Below are 21,117 nucleotides of genomic sequence, written 5' to 3' on the forward strand. Positions count from 1 at the left end.
GCCAACGCAATCACGTTGTTACTTTACACCTCATCTATGCTGTTACAATTTAACTCAATTGATATTACCAACGACCGATACTTGAATGACTCACAATTAAGTTCGTAAAATATGTAACGAGCAAATGTAAATTAAGTTACTGAAAAGCACGTGGTCGTAATGGTTACTTACCAAAGACAGTCATCCCATGAAACAGGTCTGATATTGACAATGGTTATATAACCGCCCTCACTGCTGCTCATGCGTTCACACGTCATACTAAATTTACTGCAATGTTGCAATTTTTTCAAGAAAAAAAGTCGATTTCCGCTAAATAAAAAAAAATAACGCAAAATGACAAAGTAAATATCTCTTCATTTTATTATATTCATTTACTCTATAAAGTTACTGCAATTGAACAACTTCTTCCCTGTAGGCCTATATAGGCTATATATATATATATATATATATATATATATATATATATATATATAATTTCTTTGGCTTTATCCTATCCTTACTCCGATGTTCGATCCCTGGTTTCTATGTATTTCTTTTCTCGCTGAACTTGAAAGGAATGTGATAGTAAATATAAGGGAAAGATAACTCTTGCGTAGGATTTAATATTCATTTAATTTCATTTTATTTGGAAAAAAATAATTATAATAACCTCATGATTCTTGAGTGATTTAAAAAGTTCAAGGTTATTTTTTCACACTCACAATTAGGTGCAAATGAAAAAAATCGAAGGAATGTTGTATGAGTTACTTTCTTTAAAAACAACAAAACTCATCTCTTTGTACACTTAAAGAGTTCATAATATATATTCTTGTTTCGTTGATTCTATTATTTCGTTCAGTTTTGAAGGGGGTTTTATGTTACAACATGTCGGTCTGTTTCATCACTCGTCAATTTTTACAACAGACAAAACCATAACATTCATAAATTGTAAGTTGAGTCACACACACCATAGTAACATCGTGGTCCGGAGGTCGCGTCCCACTCGGTACGAAACGTTCCTGATAGGCTGTTACGAATAAAAAAGGGCACTTGATATCGAAGTTTATTCCGCAGTTGTAAAGCTCCGCTTACAACTTGGTCACTAGTCAGACGGTGCTCTCGCGCTTCGTCACCATCAGGGGCGTTTCGGCAGTGGCATGCTCCTCCTCGCCCAGCGGCGGTCCAGCAATGATCAGTGGCGGCTTCTGAGCCTTCACTGCCGCGGCGGCTACGGCTGCACCAGGGGCGATCGGGGCCACAGTCTCAGGGGGCGGGTGGTGCAGGTGGGGGTGTGAGTGGTGGTGCAGCGAAGCCACGGCGGCCGGGGCGGGGTAAGAAGTTGCCGCGCATATGGCCACGGGTATGCCGCCGCTAGGAGGGCCCGTTGCGATCTGCGGGTGGTGTCGCACACCCGCTATGCCCCCTGCGTATGTCGGCCAGTGCTGGCGTGGCAGCGTGCAGCCCGCGGGCTGGAACGAGGAGCCCTCCCCTCCGGGCTTCTGCAACACAAAGACATGCCGTATTTGAGACCAAAGCCAACTCAATGTATATCATGAAGAAACTATTGAGTTATGAGTTAATGTCATTGCAGGTGGTGGCAAAAATCTAAATTATATCTCACATTACTCAGCCTTATTGGTATTGTAGGTGTCCATTATACCAACAATATTAGTAGTAATCTATTTTTCATATTACTACCCAAGGGTAGAGCGCGTAATGATATAATAATTAATAATAATTGATTTATTTAATCTAGCAGAGCTAAGGCCAGTAGGCCTTCTCTTCCGCCCAGCCAGACTCTACAATTGCTTACATAGTTATTACATTAATATCTAGACCATAAAACAACATGAAAGTAAATAATGAAAGTTGGATAAGTAATGTTAGTGTGACAATAATAAACATTGGTAAGAAATAGTTATAATAATAATAATAATAATAATAATAATAATAATAATAATAATAATAATAATAATAATAATAATAATATAATTTAGATATTTATCTGTGATATATATATAACCATTAAACATTGAGAAACCTGAAACAGCTATCATTGTTAACAAGAATTGTTAGAAAAATATTTCGTTAATCTATTCTTAAATTGGTTTGATGTCTGACAGTCCCTGACATTACTCGGTAGGGAATTCCAAAGCCGAGGAACAGCCACAGTGAAAGAAGATGAATATGAGGATGTTCGGTGGGAGGGAATGGATAATATTGAGGAGTGTTGTGATCGTGTGTCTAGGTTATGATGGGTGGATAAATTTTGAAAACGAGACGCAAGATAGACAGGAGTGGAGAAATGCAATATGTGAAAGAGAAGGGAAAGACAGTGGATTTTCCTACGATCTTCTAGACGGAGCCAGGATAACATTTCGAGGGATGGTGTTACGTGATCAGCCCGGAGAATATTGCACACGAAACGGACGCACATATTATGAACACATTGTAGACTCTGCGCCGAAGTAACGCTTTGAATGAAATGTTTAACAACAATACACACAACGCATATTATGTTTTTTGGTTTCACAGTGGCCTAAGCCTATGCATATAAATATAATGGTTCAACATTAGACTGAAACAATGCATTCCCTATGCTATCCGATCTATTCACATGAACGACCTACGTCTTTAATAGAGAGATATTATGACGAGAGGCGAGAAAACGGCGAGTAACTGGCAGACCGCTCCCTGCGATATGTGGGCTGTTAGAGGTACGCCGTAGTAGATCCTAAGTCGCCATATGACATTCGCTGTAGTCACGAGTTGTGTTACAAAAGTCTTGATTCTTCAAGTGTACAAAGTTAGTGTTAGTGATTATTGTGTATTTAGGTAATGCCTACCAACAAATTCTCATTCAATACGTTCATAAAGGGCAGAAGGTCATGTGCGAAAACAAGACGCAAATTTTGAATAAAGTTTCCAAACAGACGAAGCCCAGATCTAACACTCTGTGGTTCTTATCTATGCGGAACACTAAAAGGTAGGGTTTATAGGAAAAATCCTCATTCTATAGATGAACTAAAATACTATATACTAGAAGAAATCCAAGCTACCAATGATGTGGAACTTCACAATGTTGTTCATTAGTTTATCAGAAGATGTCAGTTGTACGTGGCGGCAAATAGGGGCCATTTTCAGCAACGACTGTGAGCATGGTAAGTCCAAATTATTGAACATTTCGTTACACCACGACCTTTGACTGTACCATTATACTACAAACACCTATTGTAGTATACCATATTGTTCGAAAATACACATAATATAACACTGTATATGTTCTTCTATGTTCTGGACAACTACTGTATACTGTTCATATGTTCTCCCGTTTATGGACCTATATACAGTGTGTGTATATGTATATATTTATTTTAAAAATTCAAAACGTTATAAATGACCGTGCTACATAGTACATTTAAAAGGGTATGATATAATTCCACATAAAATAAGTTTCAGGTCTATCTGGATTAAGCAAAAGAAAGAAGAAGAAGAAGAAGAAGAAGAAGAACATTTCTTTGGTTGTTTATAAAGAATGTCTTGTGCTTGTAGTTGAGAAACGTGAAGCTTATTCTCTAGTTTCGATGTATCGTAAACAATTTCATTTACGTATGTACTTCTGTTTTTCAAATAACAGTTAAAGGAAATAAATTATCAAAAGCTATAACATTTCCAATAAAATAAAAGATTCGGAGCAAATATATTAAAATTTGGTAGCGTTGCGAGATTTCGAAGATAGAGATGATATAATTACACATTGTTTACTTTAAATTCATTTATCACAATATTATGAGTGCAGTTTATTATTATTAATATTATTATTATTATTACTATATTATTATTATTATTTAATTGGTTTTATTTTACGACTCTTTATTAACTGATATTGTCATCTAGCATATGAGTTAAATGAAGGTGGTAATGCTAGCGAAATGTGTCCAGGGTCCAGCGTCGAAAATTACCCAGCATTTTGCACTCTCAGTAAAATAATGTCGTAACTCGAAAATTGTGACTTGTAAAATACTGCTGTAAAAATATTTTTATCAATACGTACAAAACCTTTGACAATAAATTTTCTATTTCGTTAATACCATTTCATAACTCCAACCACTAAAACAGTGTTGCAAATTATTTACTAAAATATGTGATTTTCGACATACTACAGTATTTTACTGGAGGTGTGATTTGCTCTTAATGGGTTGAAGAAAAACCTCAACAAGGATTTGAACCGGGCTAGCTCGTTTCACGATCAGGCATGCTAACCCTTACTCCACAGCGGTAGATATCAGTCTTGTTAATTTATGCATAATGGGAAAGTGTGTGCTGTTTACATAACGCCGATCGTTTTGTATTTCCTGTTTTGTACACTGGAACTGAAGTTAATTATGAATTGCAAAGTAATGGTTGAATGATTACCGAGAAAACAATAGTGCTGAGAGGAAACTTGCCTAACAACATTTGTGTTAGCTATACATTACAGTACATAGGAATGTGAGCTCGGATCTCCGAAACAAAAATACTCGTGACCCTGTTCACCGACGATGAATAACAGTTGCAGTTGAAAGCATCGTTAAATAAGACGCTAAATAACACCGGAACACTTTTTCCGCGGCTACGAAATGTCTTGTTGAGTTGTTGAGCGCTTGGCACAACACAATGTGCTTCCCTTGAGTAACTTAAGTGGCTGTTACAAATGTATGTGATGCATTTGAGTCATCATTCTTTCCTTAAATCTAGGAGGAACAAGGCGTTCAGAAAAATATGTTACTTTTGGAAAAATGTCCGTCGAGGATATTACTTGATAACTAGTCCCCATTTTTAATTGCTCAGCATGCGACATAGTTAAAGAAATATTGATATCAACTCATTTCTTAATAATATATTTATGGGAGGATTCTACAATCAATTAAATAGAATATTATAAAATTAACAATATTGAAGTTTTACAAAATAATGACTTACTATTCCAAACTGTGGCTTAGAATCACTTTTGAAAAGTATAATAAAGTCCCTTCTTTGTTCATAAATGTGGGTAAAATCTATTAGCCAATCAAAGATCATTTAATACATTTGTACGTACTGTGTACACGTTATTGTCTCATATGCCCACCCCTATCTCGGCGATGCAACCATTCCCGAGCAATGAACCAGTGACTCGTATAGAGGATAGGGAGTAAGCAACAGGGTGAGTACAAACACTATTTACTGTTTTAATGCTACGTACGAGTATTACTGAGGATGATGTACTTGTCTTTAAGCGTTGGAGGGACCACGCGGCAAATTTCCTACACATTTCAACTTAATTTTTTGTCTGAGTAAATGTATTTTTATAGAATGTTACCAGTCTAAATGAATTAAAAAAATATTTGTTATTAATGTTAAAACATTATTTTATTTAGAGGAGTTACCACTGTAACTTGTATTTGTATGTGTTATTAAAAAATCTTCTCACATTTGTGTATATACAAGGTGGGCCAGTCAAACGGAAAGATTTGATAGGAGTATACTGTTCATATGGAGAGGGTGAGACTGAATATAATCGTCTCTTCTCTACCTACTTACTTTACAATTTATGACTCAGCGTAGCTTACGAGAAAGACAGGCTACGGCGCGAATCGGAGTCATATGATTATCTCGGTCTGGTCATGGTCATCATGCCAATCGTCTAATATAAATACACGTTGAAAGTTCTAAAACAAAGGAATTGCTATATTAAACTCCTGATAAACGTGCGTTTATATATAAAATTGTTCAATGTTGGCCATGTTATGACTAAGAATGTGACGTCGTGCCATAGCCTGTCTTTCTCGTCAGCCACGCTCCTTAGACGGTGACGTCACTATCTCAGCGTTCCCTAGTAACCAAGTTGTTTGTGTCTACCATGTTTTGTTAAATTGTGCTCATCATTATTGCAAACTGTAATTAATTGATTTCAATGGTCATGAGAAATCTCTCCATGCCAAAAGGTAACGGTATGGTGTGGAATCAACTGGAATAATGGGCTCGTTCTTTTTTGAGAATGAGGCCGGAAATGCAGTGACTGTTAATTCAGTGCGACATGTTGAAATGATACAGAACTTTTTTACACCACAACTCGCCCATTTTCCAGTGAATGAAAACACAGCGTTTCAACAGTACCGAGCAACAAGCCATACTGCAAGAATTTCGATGGCTGCTGTGAATGCTTTGTTCCCGGACCGCGTCATTTCTCGGAAAGGGGATATCGCTTGGCCGCCTAGGTCACCTGATTTAACGGTATGTGATTTCTTCTTTTAGGGACACCTCAAAACGAAGGTGTTTGGGGGCAATCCACCCTGAACAATTCCAGCCCTAAAACAACGTATACTGTACGTGAAGAGGTCGCTGCAATACCTGTCAATATGCTGAGAGGGGTTATGCAACAGTTCGTGGCCAGACTCGAAGAATGTGTGCGTTTCAATGGAGCTCACTTGACTGACGTAATTTTTAAGAAGTATTTTTTTTTCTTGTTGCATACCTAATGGTTATTCATGTACTTATCATTTCGACTCATTAAATTGATATAATAGTAATTCTTCATTCCTTTTCTGCGCCTTGAAATCTTTCCGTTTGACTGGCTCATCTTGTATTTAGATGCTGAAATAATTCTTATTTAAGTTTGTATCTTCATGTATAAGTGAAAATGAATTTCTTTCTACTTCTTTACTGTATTCTTTGATGTCAATGTTGTACCAGTAACGTATTGAGTGGTGTTCCAGTAGTGGGAAGAGTCAGCTAGCTTTCCATATTAGAAGTTTTCATAACAGAAGTTTCCAACGGCGGTACTCCACTGTATATTTGTCTTTAATTTAAATATCAGGAATGAAGTTCTTAACAAAAGTGGAAAATTGCAATAAAGTGGAAAAACACACAGAGGAAAAGTAAGCATTATAAAATTCTTACCCTAAATGAAAGCTTGAAAATAACAGACAACCGCTAAAGAAAAATTAAAAATATGAATTCCTAAAATTATAATGAAATACTACAATAACTGAAGAAGAAAGAATAGGCAGAATTTGCTGAATACTTAAAAATGAGTTTGGGATAAGCCACTAGACTTATCAAACAATATTATTTCGTTTCCCATGTCTATTCTCAAGGACAACCCCTGCGATGACTACTTTGTCATGGCCATGAGCCTGTGACGCAGGAGGTCAGGGTTCGAGTCCCGGTAGGGGTTGGGATATTACTTTGAGGGATATGAAGAAATTTTTAAAGACTAAAATGCCATAATTTTATGCCATAATGTGATAATCAATAAAATAAAAAAACAATACCAGTTAAGATCATTGAAACATTCAATGACTTATAATTGAAGAGTGTGATCCCAAAACGCGTTAAGCCCATTTTTATGAAACGACTGGGCTAGTGTTTTTACCCACTGGTTTACGGAATGAGTGCGTTTTCAAGTGACACCTACAATAACACAAACTTTTAGACTTCAGCGTAAAATATAATGATAGAGGTCGTAAAATCATATATAGGTACAAATCATAAAAATGGTCAAATGGACTGAGCGAGTTTTGGAATCAAACTTTTCAATTGTTGTTTAGTCAACTGTCCGAAGACAGGTCTGAACCTTATAAGTTACACCAATAAAACATTACTTATGATGCATGTAAGCCAGGAGATAATGGGATTGGGTGGCCAGTTACATTTCCACTTCATTGCATATATCGCTGACTAGTATTACACTAGACTTCAGATGTATACCAAATTTCTTCTTCTTTTTCTGACACAATTAATAAGAAATACAATTAATAATAATAATAATAATAATAATAATAATAATAATAATAATAATAATAATAATAACAGCGAGCATCTCAAATTAAATTAAGCACGATCACTTAAAATAACATTTAAAGTAAATCTAGTTTGTATCTTAACCCTAAGTTCGAACTAAAGCCCACGAGTATGATACGTTCATACCTGTACAAGCACCTTTCAGCTCTACACTCATTTCGCTGACAACTCAATCACTGCACTGGAACTACGACACAGTTCACTGATTCTATCCTGATTTCACTAACACTTCAAAAACATTTCACTGTTCAAATACTTTGCAGTGCCACTATAAACTGTAAAGCTTCACTGACAGAAACACACTTCACTTACACAACACACTTCACTGACACAACACATTTCTTCACTGATACAACACTTCAATTTCAAATATCAATTTACTTACTTACTTACTTACAAATGGCTTTTAAGGAACCCGAAGGTTCATTGCCGCCCTCACATAAGCCCGCCAGCGGTCCCTATCCTGTGCAAGATTAATCCAGTCTCTATCATCATACCCCACCTCCCTCAAATCCATTTTAATATTATCCTCCCATCTACGTCTCGGCCTCCCTAAAGGTCTTTTTCCCTCCGGTCTCCCAACTAACACTCTATATGCATTTCTGGATTCGCCCATACGTGCTACATGCCCTGCCCATCTCAAACGTCTGGATTTCAAGTTCCTAATTATGTCAGGTGAAGAATACAATGCGTGCAGTTCTGTGTTGTGTAACTTTCTCCATTCTCCTGTAACTTCATCCCTCTTAGCCCCAAATATTTTCCTAAGCACCTTATTCTCAAACACCCTTAACCTATGTTCCTCTCTCAGAGTGAGAGTCCAAGTTTCACAGCCATATAGAACAACCGGTAATATAACTGTTTTATAAATTCTAACTTTCAGATTTTTGGACAGCAGACTGGATGATAAGAGCTTCTCAACCGAATAATAACAGGCATTTCCCATATTTATTCTGCGTTTAATTTCCTCCCGAGTGTCATTTACATTTGTTACTGTTGCTCCAAGATATTTGAATTTTTCCACCTCTTCGAAGGATAAATCTCCAATATTTATATTTCCATTTCCTACAATATTCCCGTCACGAGACATAATCATATACTTTGTCTTTTCGGGATTTACTTCCAAACCGATCGCTTTACTTGCTTCAAGTAAAATTTCCGTGTTTTCCCTAACCGTTTGTGTATTTTCTCCTAACATATTCACGTCATCTGCATAGACAAGAAGCTGATGTAGCCCGTTCAATTCCAAACCCTGCCTGTTATCCTGAACTTTCCTAATGGCATATTCTAAAGCGAAGTTAAAAAGTAAAGGTGATAGTGCATCTCCCTGCTTTAGCCCGCAGTGAATTGGAAAAGGATCAGATAGAAACTGACCTATACGGACTCTGCTGTATGTTTCACTGAGACACATTTTAATTAATCGAACTAGTTTCTTGGGAATACCAAATTCAATAAGAATATCATATAATACTTCCCTCTTAACCGAGTCATATGCCTTTTTGAAATCTATGAATAACTGATGTACTGTACCCTTATACTCCCATTTTTTCTCCATTATCTGCCGAATACAAAAAATCTGATCAATAGTCGATCTATTACGCCGAAAACCGCACTGATGATCCCCAATAATTTCATCTACGTACGGAGTTAATCTCCTCAAAAGAATATTGGACAAAATTTTGTACGACGTCAACAAAAGTGATATTCCTCGAAAGTTACCACAGTTCGTTTTGTCCCCCTTTTTAAAAATAGGTACAATTATGGACTCCTTCCATTGTTCTGGTACAATTTCCTTTTCCCAAATAGCAAGTACAAGTTTATAAATTTCGCTATATAATGCACTTCCACCCTCTTGTATTAATTCTGCTGGAATTTGATCGATACCTGGAGACTTGTACTTTTTCAGATTTTCTATCGCAATTTCGACTTCTGAAATCGTGGGTTCGGGTATAAATGGCTCAGCAGTTTGTATTTCAATATCGTCCCGATCATTTCTATTTGGCCTATGTACATTTAGTAGTTGCGCAAAATAGTTTTTCCATCTGTTTAGGATTGATGAAGAGTCTGCAAGCAAGTCACCATTCTCATCCTTGATCACGTTTACCCTTGACTGATATCCGTTCTTAAATTCCTTTATACCCTTATATAAATCTCGAATGTTTTTATTCTTACTATTTGTTTCTACCTCATTCAGTTTTTCCTTCAAGTAACCTCTCTTTTTATTCCTAAGTGTACGACTTGCTTCCCGTCTTTCATTGAAATAATTATCTCTATTCTCCTCAACTGGATCCTGTAAGAATTTCAATTTTGCCTGTTTCCTTCTTTCTACTACCATGCAACAATCTTCATCAAACCACGGTTTCTTTTTCTTAGTTTCATAATAACCTATGCTCTGCTCAGCTGCAATTTTGATACTATCTCTGATATTTTCCCACACGCTATTAACATCTAATTCTTTCTCAACTTCGTCGGAACTTTCTAAAGTGGCAAACCTATTCGAAATTTCGACCTGATAATTTTGCTTAGCTTCCTCGTCCTTTAATTTCAAAATATTGAATTTAGTAATATTAACTTGTTGCTCTACTCGCTTGGCTACTGATAATCTTTCTCTTAATTCTCCAATCACCAAATAATGGTCAGAATTACAGTCTGCACCTCTGAAAGTTCGAATATCTACTATACTAGTATGTCTCCGTTTATCTATCAAGACGTGATCTATTTGGTTGTGTGTCAATCCATCTGGAGAAGTCCAAGTATATTTATGTATATCCTTATGGGGGAATGTTGTACTTTTGACAATTAAATTTTTCGATGTGGCAAAGTTGACTAATCTAACTCCATTGTCACTACTAATTGCGTGTAGGCTCTCTTTTCCAATAGTTGGTCTAAAAATATCCTCCCGTCCTACTTTAGCGTTGAAATCCCCCAATAAAATTTTCATATGATATCTAGGGAACTGATCAAAAGTATGTTCCAATTCCTCATAGAAGCTATCCTTTATATAGTCGTCTTTCTCTTCTGTAGGGGCGTGAGCATTTATAACTATGATGTCGCACCATCTACCCTTAAGTACTAAATATGATAACCTGTCACTGATAAATTCGACCTTTTTTACTGCTGATTTTATTCTTTTATGTACAAAGAATCCTGTTCCTAATTGGTGATTATTGTTTCCTTCCCCATAATACAACAAGTAATCTCCTATTTGTGATATGCCATTCCCATCTAACCTAACCTCTTGTACTCCCACAAAGTCTATTCTATATCTAGCTAGTTCTTTTGCTACTAATGTTACCCCTCCTGTTCTATAAAGACTAGTTACGTTCCAAGTGCCAAATCTCAAAACCTTATTCCTTTGCTGTGGTCGTGCCAGAGAATCAGTCCTATTCCGAGGCTTACTGTAGGAATTCGTAACAAGCTGTTTTTTACGGTGATGGGTTGTTAGCCCTTCGCCCAACCCCCAAGCTGGAGGACCACCCCTTATCGGCTGTCCACGACTGCTTATTCAATATATTCGCAGCTACCCTCCATATCTGGAGGCCGTCTCCTCTATCCGCAACCTGAGGACGCGCCATGCCGTGGTGATAGGGACCCACCATACATGGTTCAAATATCAATTACACCCTTTAAATAGTTTGTATAATATACTACCGTCTGTTAGTAAAGTCCTTAGGCCTATTTTAAACAAAATTTTGGTTATTAGTAGAGCCTTTAGTAAGTCTGCAGGTAAAGCATTCCAGTCACTAACAGTACGACTGAGAAAAGAAAACTTTCTAGTGTCCGATCTCTGTCTTCTTTCCCTCAATTTATATGATTGGTCGTTCCTTGAAGAGTAATTTCGCGGCTGCAGCCTATTTTTTATTTCTCTCCAGGCAGGCTCACGTCTGTATGTTTTGAACAGTGCGCATAATCGAATTCGCATTCTCCTGTCCGTGAGTGTGTCCCATTTTAGTAGTGAATTATTACGACAACACTTGAGAGCCCTTTTTTGAATCTTTTCCAGTGTCTTTATATGTTCTAATCTGTAAGGATCCCAACATGCAGCACATATTCCATTACTGGATGTACTAGTGACTTATTAGCAATCTCTTTGGATTTATCAGAGCCTTTTCTTAGTACCCTCATCACAAAGTGTAACGCTCTCCATGCTTTTCCCGCTGTGTCTGTAACATGTTCCCCCCAGCCGAGATCGCTGCTAAATGTTATTCCTGGGTATTTACATTTGTTAACTTCCGGAATGGTTTCACCCTCTAACGTATACGATGAGATTGTTGTATTTCTTTTTCTTGTAAAGCTGATGGCTTTGCACTTTAGAGAATTTATTTTCATTTTGTTGGCTATTGCCCAATCATTTATTCTATTGAGGTCATTCTGAAGAACAGTAGTATCTTCGTAACTTTTTATTTCCCTGTATACGATACAATCATCCGCGAATAAGCCTGGACAAGATGTTAACTGGGAGATCATTTACAAAAGCCAGGAATAGAAGGGGCCCCAAGAGACTCCCCTGTGGGACTCCGAAAGTAATTTTAATTGGGTTCGATAATTCCTCCCCCACCCGTACTCTCTGAGTGTGACAAGTTAATAATTCCTTTATCCACTGGAGTACTCTGAAGTCAATCCCCGTTGATTGTAGTTTAACCAACAGTATGTCATGTGGGACTACATCGAATGCGTGTGGAAAGTCAATAATCATTGCATCTACTTGGCAATTTGAATCTATTCCGTTTGCTAAATCCTGACATAGTTACTAATTGACTTTCATATGAGTAGCCTCCCCGAAATCCATGCTGACAGTCATGTAACCAATTTGAATCATTCCAATGCTGCCTTAGATAAGCTGAAATCAAGTGTTCCATCTGTTTGCAAACCACAGAGGTGAGGCTGACCGGTCTGTAATTTTATATATCTGAGCGAGACCCTGACTTATAAATTGGCACCACTATTGCAAAATTCCAATCTCGTGGGACAGTACCATTGTTTATTGATATTTCAAATGTACGCACTAGGTAGGAAATCATGGCTTCTCCTCCCAATTTTAACATGTCTCCGGCGATACCATCAGGTCCTACTGATTTATGAGCTTTGAATTTAGAGATCCTTCTCCTTATGTCCCTAGGCTTGATATAAAACTGACCCGTATTTTCCACAGAAGTTAAGTTTGGTATCGTTAAGTGAGATGTACTGCATGATTATATATAACATATATGTGTGTGTATATATATATATATATATATATATATATATATATATATATATATATATATACCTCAATCAGAGGTGCACTCTTCAACCTGAAGACCTATTTTTTCAATGGGCTTAGGTGCCAATTTTTCGAATATCATTTTATACAATCTATGGGAGGTACATCCATATGAGCATATCATAATAAATGAACTCTGTCATAGCTCAACTCTGATTCTTTCGTGCGCCGAAAGATGGTGTTGGAAGTATCCCAACATATACCTATTGACAATGTATTCTTCATCAGTATCTTAGAAACTTGTTTTTGGCGCTTAACTTCTTTGGAAAGGTTTTTCTTCAGTTTCTAAAGTACTAACATTACACTGGTCAACAGTGATTTTGTTAATTGTATAATTTCTGCCGTTTCGTATGTAATTTCATCTGCTGATTCCAAAAATTAAGTAAAAATTTTTCTATCATCCACCATTTTTTTGTAATTTCAGTAAAAATGATTTATTTGTATTGCGATATACAGTCCTTAAGATGCTAATGAAAAGAAAATATTTCAAATATTTCATTATATTGCTTTAACATTTGACCTATGACTTCAGATTACTGTTGCCTGTGAAGTCAGAATTCACGAAAATAAATTTTATTCCTCATAAGACTGCGAGGGTTAGTATTAATTCTCAGCTGAGTTCGAACTTAATTCATGAAAGAAGTTTCATAACCCGTGTTTTCTTTGTTCTAATTTTAAGTGTGGTAAAAGTATCTTATAAAGTGAAACATACCTCGAAATATTGTATAAATGACAAACAATTTTTGTTACGTTTGTGATTGGATAACTTTGAATTTTATTGCACTAGTTAAAAGAGCTTACGAGTGTTCTTTTGATTGCAAAATAGATAAGGACATGAGCTGGACCCCTGAAATCTGTTGTGCTCCATGCGATTTATTAATTGGTTGGCTAAAAGGATCCCGTCATATGCCTTTTCCATTTCCAATAATATGCCGAGAACCTAAGGATCATTCAACAGACTGTTACTTTCTAGGAACCACAGATCAGAATATTACAGAGAACTTGTCAGCGAGCTGATTCAGAATCATAACGTGATGGGGTGTCATATCTCTCAATGTAACTTCTTGGATTCTCATCTATTTTGCTTTCCTCGGGTAGTGAGTGGCGAATATGGGGAGTGTTTTCATTAGGATTTTTTTCTGAAATGGAAGGGCGATACCAGGAAATATGGAGCCCAAATATTATCAGACTACTGCTGGATACTCAAAAGAGATGTTTCTCATGGAAGTATAGCCTAAAATCTTTTTACACAAATTTTAGTAAATAAATATGATTTTAGGTAAAATGTTACAAGGTATCAATACTAGAAAAGTTTGAATTACATTTTATATAATTACTCAAAAACCCTGGATGACAAAAAAACAGATTTGAAATCAGCACGAAAAATGCTACAAGAATCACCCTTTCTTTATGTTTTAAGAAAAAATATGTTTAATTTTGTTAACCAGTGATATTATAGACTCCCAATTTATTTCAATGAATATTACAACTTTACTACGCCATACTACTTTTGACTAATAAAACGGTACGAAAGGACGTCTTTCAACCAATCATGGCTGCTTATGGCACTATTTTATCGCGTCCCTAGCATTTGTTTAATTTTATCGCTTCCCTAGCATTTGTTTGTTTTTATCACTACCCTAGCATTTGCTTCCTTGTTTGCCAACATTTCAAACTGCATTGGTCTGGACGTCAAAAAACAGAAAATTACAAACCACTTCAGTCAATGCATAGCAGTTTGAAATATGACTCGCATTGGCATTCAAGAACAAGAATTAATAAAGATAACTAGTCATAGCTATGCATCTTCCCTGAAACCCTATTTACAAATAAATGAAGATCACCATTCGGAAATCCTGAAGAAGTTGAGGTATAAACAGTGTACATCAACGAATTCCACTTCTTTTACGCACACGTCCAATATAACATCAACTGAATCACCAACCACTAAAACATTCAAATTTAAAAATTGTACTTTCAATAATTGTTCATTTTAAAATTATTCATGTTAATTTTTTATTTCATCGTCTTTAATTACAACTTTTCTTGTTTATTTCATCATCCCTAATTAAAACTTTTCCAACACTTGTTTATATTATTTAGTTTATGTTATAGTTTCTGCTTACGATATTATGGATAGTCAAGTATCAGAGATAGTTTAATATTAAGATTTATTGAAAATCATGTGTCAAGTGACGTTGATTACTGGAATCCGGATACATGACTTGGAATGCAACTGTTTTAATAAAAATGAAACTGAATCAAGAAAGTCTTCTCGACTAGTAACCGTCCACAGAGTTCAATGAAGATTCCATAGCTGGCACAACTGATAACAAGAAAACAGCTAATGATAACACACTACTGCCATCTAGCGTAATATTTGTAATGCTGAGATGGTACAATAATACATTTGAAGACAGTTGTATTTTCGTAAGTCAATTAATATTTTATTGTATTGGAGTACTTTGTTACTTCTAATCTTTATATACTTCCTTTTAATCGTGTCATAGTCAATTAAATCCCACTCGAGTTTTGATTTTTTCTAAGTTAAATCAAAAGCGATAGTGAGATTATTGTTGACAAAATCCCAAATACTGTAGAGTAAACTAGGCTATTTTACAAAATATTTATTGAACATTTCTGACTTTAACTTGTCTTATTTATTTATTTATTTTTTTTTGCGAACAATATATACTTAACTCATATATTCGAATTTTGTACGTATTATAGGACTAATGCTTTCGCCTATTCAGGAATTTTCAGATACATCTATTTAGAGAGAACTTATATTGAATACTTTAGTAAAATAATGTTACGTAGTATATACATGCTAAACATTAGGCTAACAGAAGAAAATCTAAAACATAATTCTACATATTATATGTTAAAGTATAATTAACCATTACCAAACATTACAATAATTGAAAGCGATCAAAAGTTACCTGATCGTAATATTACATAATGAACATATGATATCAGAATTAAAAGGCCAAGATATAAATTGATGCTTTTTAAATGATAGATAAACATCCTCGTAAATTATATTATGTATCGCGCTAATGCATCATACATATATAGTGTAGTTTAAGATAAGGTTAAAATATAATGTAAAATAATTTACATAATTACTAATGTTATGAAGTGTTATTATTTAGCAATAACCTATGTCACTAATTAATAATTTAGAAATTTCAAGTCTTGTAAGATTGTCATGTCTTGCTAAATAATTTAAGCATAGCTATAAAATAAGTTAAAGAGGGAACTTTTAAATAAATATTTTGTATTTATCTGAGTAATGGGGAAAAAATTACAATTAAATTTAAAATATTTTAATTAGCTTATTGCACGTTTTTAAAGTTATAACTTATATATAAAATAATAATTATCTTTATTAAATGCAATTTGTATACATTTCAGACATGTTATATTTGTTGTAGTAGTAATAGTAGTATTTATTTATTTATTTATTTAACCTGGTAGAGATAAGGCCGTCAGGCTTTCTCTGCCCATCTACCAGGGGATTCCAACTTTAATATGAAGAATAAAGTTACAATTAGTATTAAATTTACAATTACAATTACAAATAAAATTACAATTTTAAATTTACAATTACAATAAAAATCAAAGTACAAAAAGATTACCTGACTAATGAAAGCTAGATAATTTATCATAGAGAAACAAAGAATATTTTATATTTACTGGATTAGAAATTAAACCTAGAATAACAAAATTGTATAGTGACGAAGTTACTGGATATTGAAATATTTTGTGATTAGATAATGGAAACTATTTACAAGAAATCAATTACTGATCAAGTGCCTAGTAAGTTTGCGTTTGAATTCAATGGAGGCCTGCCTCAGAACCTCGCAGTGTGAGGGTGATTATGGAGAATTGGTGGAATGAAGGTAATGGTGACAGGAACGGTAAACCCCTAGAAAAACCCTTGCACCCACATTGTCCACCACAATTTCCTTCACGAGCCAGAGAGTGAAGGCAGGGAAGTTAGTGACTCGGCCACGGGAGAAAAAAGAGCGCTTCTTTTAGTAAGAGATTTATACGCCGAAAACCTGGGTTCAAACAATGTTAAATATGGTGAAATTTGTGATGAAGAAAGACCGTGTCGAAGAACGTTTACCCGAATAGTCCCTTTTTATATACCATGATTTCATTATTTGACCATCGTCTTCTCTATGGGGCGATTTCCACAAGATTCCTAAGGCTAGAATTTCATGTTACAAGAAATAGAAAACTTTTGAAGCAGCGCTGAATTTTCTGTATTACTAACTTATGGCTTTTAAGCAACCCAAAGGTTCATTGCCACCCTCACATAAGCCCCTCATCGGTCACTATCCTGAGCAAGATTAATCAGGTCTCTACCATCATATCCTACCTCCCTCAAATCATTTTAATGTTATCCTCCCATCTACGTCTTGGTCTACCCAAAGATCTTTTTCCCTCCGGCCTCCCAACTAACACTCTATATGCATGTCTGGATTCGCCCATAAGTGGTACATGCTCTACCCATCTCAAACGTCTGGTTTTAATTTTCCCAATTATGTCAGATGAAGAATTCAATTCTTGCAGTTCTGCGTTGTGTAATTTTCTCCATTCTCCTGTAACTTCATCCCACTTAGCTCCAAATATTTTCCTAAGCACCTTATTCTCAAACACCCTTAACCTTTGTTTCTCAAAGTGAGAGTCTAAGTTTCACAACCATACAGAAGAACGGTAATATATAATTTTCTGTATGGAATATTTATATGCTTTTTTCTTTCTTTCTGTATGTTATATATTATGTCTGATTTCTTCTTATTTTTGTTTACATTTTATTATTATTATCTTATTCAGGTTTGTGTGTAAAATTGTAGTGTACTTTGTAAATTTGTAGTGTCTTTTGTATCACAGTTTACTCCTGGTTGAGTGTTAGAGAAGGCCGTATGGCCTTAACTCTGCCAGGTTAAATAAATTATTATTATTATTATTATTATTATTATTATTATTATTATTATTATTATTATTATATATGTATAACGTAATCATTACTGATATTATTTTGGTATTTATGAAAGTAGATCTTTAAAGCCATATAAAGTTTAGAATATAACAGATCTTGCTTTAGTCCACAAGAGTTGACTTTGTGTATGGCATGGTGTGGCTTGCAATATTTCTTGGCTTGGTATAACAATTTATTTATTTATTCTGGTGTAGTTAAGATCATCAGGCCTTTTCTTCCTTACGACCAATATATTCGCAATGAAAAGTAGAAATATTTCTTTACCTACCGTAATTTTCTGTAACAATGGTCCTGGAACACAACTATGGTCCACGATACAACCATTCGAAAAACATTGTAGAAGTATAATAGACCGTTTATAGATAGCTGCAGTGACTTGGCTTCAAACTTCGGTACAGCAAAAATGTGGATGCTCGAGGTAGTACGTTATAGAGTACAAAATTTGAATGGTTGTATCGTGAACCATAGTTGTGGGAAATTACGGTACTGTATTTACTAATAGAGATTTGGAGACATACTGTTACTTACGTTTCATAATTTCATATCACTCGTTATATCACAGACTCAGTACAGCATAGAAAATAAAATAGAATGAAAAGTTATAAAAATGTTCAATGTGGCTGTCATTAGCACGAACGAAAGCTTTATGTCGGCGAAGCCAGATGGCTCTCTTGAGTTGGCTTACGTCGTCATCTTCTCTTATGATGTCAACAGCAGCTATATTACGCTACTAAACTTTCTCGATGGCGTAGACTACACTGCCGTAAACTAGTTCTTTCATGTGACCCCAGTAATAAAAGTCCAGAGGGTTAAAATCTGACCTGCGTGCTAGCCATCTCACAGGACTGTTGAACCATATCCATCTCGCAGGATGGTGCATGATCAAGGGAATCCCGCACTATAGAGAAAATACCACATGCCGCCTTTTGAATTCAGTAGGATATCTTCCAGTAATTCGGCAAAGTCTCTTGAACAAATTGTAGATACAAACAGCCTGTCAATCAGAGAGTCAACAGGTGTGGACTAACAGTGTTGTGATGATCGACTATTCCACATTACAGTTTGACGAAAAACTTACGCTGAAAATGGCTTTACCTGGTATGGTGTGAATTTTCATCAATGCAAATATTGGAGTCACGGAAATCGAACATAACCTTCAAGCTTAAATGAGCCTAGGCCGTCACGAGAATCTTGGGTACAAAATTCTGCTCATTTATGTGCATGGCTGTGGGTCACTGGTTGAACCCAACGATCAAAATCATCTGGTTTCAAATGCAGGACACGCTGATAGTGGTTCGGTTACAGCTACTGTTCATGCAATGTTCAATGAACTAGTATATGAGGGGCTCACAACCAGAGTAGACCAAGTCCACCAGCGATCAGTTTGTGAATTAATACCATCTTGGAGAAGAAAACTTAGATTTATTCATTGCCATAACAAACAAAGTCCATAACTCATTTGTTACTCCACAGAGGGCAGTATTTCCTATAGAAGGTGAAGGTTACTAAGCGTGAACCAGGAACTTTAAGACTCAATATCTCAAAATTATTCCAGATGGACTTGGTCCACTCTGGTTGTGAACCCCTCATATGTGACACACCAACTAGGCGACCCAGAGTACGTGTGCTGACTCCTGGATCTCCATAAACACAATCGTAGATCTCTTTTTCTAACCTTAGCACAGTGTCTGGCCTTCGCCGTTGTCTACTCTCAATACGGCGAATGAAGGAACCCCAATCTCTTAGATGTTGAATAATGGCCGTAAATGTCCTTGGATTCGATTGTCGCCGCAAGGAGAAGCGTATCTGCTATAAATGAACCTCTTCAACGTGGCTGTAACTTCTTTCTCAATAAATAAACACAATGTCGAATAGCTCAATGAACGAATACCCACGTAACCTTCCATTCCATGCAGATGTTTTGAAACATCTAGTGGTTCATTTGTTTGTAATGAGTCGCCCTACTACTCCTCTCGTCTAAGCACAATGTGCTTACAAGGTAAGAAGAACGTTGCTAACAAGCAAACTTCCATGTTTAAAATAAAAATCATTCTCTTGTTCTACTTGTGGATTACCTTGCAAGGGGTTAGTGAGCTATTATTCATTGTGAATACATTTGGGCCAGACATAACTGTATCAACTGTAGGACTACATTATTTACACTTTGTATACATGTAATCCTAAGTCTCATCGGAGTGTTTTGTTTTTTGTCCGCCGCTATTCTTCAATGGATAGAGCGAGCGCTTTCTAACCAAGTGGTCTATGCTTCGGCTCCCGGCTCGAGCGAATATTTATCTCTATTCGACGAGACTGGACGCTTGTCTCTTGTCTTGTGCTTATCCTGTCACGATTCCGCGATGATTCTTTATCACACTTATCAGACTGATAGGAAGAACCGCCATGTGAGAGCGTCTAATGTTGGTTGATAGAAAGTTAAAAACATCTAAATGAAGTTCTAGCCTAGCACATCAAAAATAAGTTGTTCTTTAAATTTGTTAATTCTTTCAATAAATACGCTGAAACGTTTCTGGACATTGAAGTGGTGGTAAATATATTCATAATGAATTGAGGGGCTCACAACCAGAGTGGACCAAGATCACCAGTGGTCAGTTTGCGGATTAATATAATCTCGGATGAAGAAAGCTTAGATTTATTCATTGACATAACAAACAAAGTCCATAACTCATTTGTTACTCCACAGAGGGCAGCATTTCCTATGGAAGGTGAAAGTTGTTAAGCATGAGCCAGGAACTTTGAGACTCAATTTCTCAAAATTATTCCAGAAGGACTTGGTCCACTCTGGTTGTGAACCTGGAAGGTGAAGGTTGCTAAGCATGAGCCAAGAACTTTAAGACTCAATTTCTCTAAATTATTCCAGAAGGACTTTGTCCACTCTGGTTGTGAACCCCTCAATTATATATATTGTAGATATTGGACAATGGGACTTATACTGCCCTTAATAGTTTATATGTAATATATATGCTGTATATATACACAGTTTATAATTGTAATCTTTACAAATTGCGCCATACTACGTGAT

At 35.8% G+C, this 21,117-nt stretch overlaps 1 protein-coding gene across 1 annotated transcript in view; it reads right to left on the reverse strand.

The window, feature by feature from the left end:
* Nucleotides 1-616: 616 nt before the first annotated feature.
* side-VII (sidestep VII) overlaps nucleotides 617-21,117 on the reverse strand; it is a 1,274,787-nt gene continuing 1,254,286 nt past the window's right edge. Inside the window, exon 12 of the mRNA XM_069832114.1 lies at nucleotides 617-1,478. Within this exon, the coding sequence (XP_069688215.1) occupies nucleotides 1,086-1,478 (393 nt within the window). The 3' untranslated portion in view covers nucleotides 617-1,085. The remainder of the gene's footprint in view (nucleotides 1,479-21,117) is intronic.

This window comes from Periplaneta americana, chromosome 8, assembly GCF_040183065.1.
Source record: "Periplaneta americana isolate PAMFEO1 chromosome 8, P.americana_PAMFEO1_priV1, whole genome shotgun sequence".
NCBI classification, from domain to species: Eukaryota; Metazoa; Arthropoda; class Insecta; order Blattodea; family Blattidae; genus Periplaneta; species Periplaneta americana.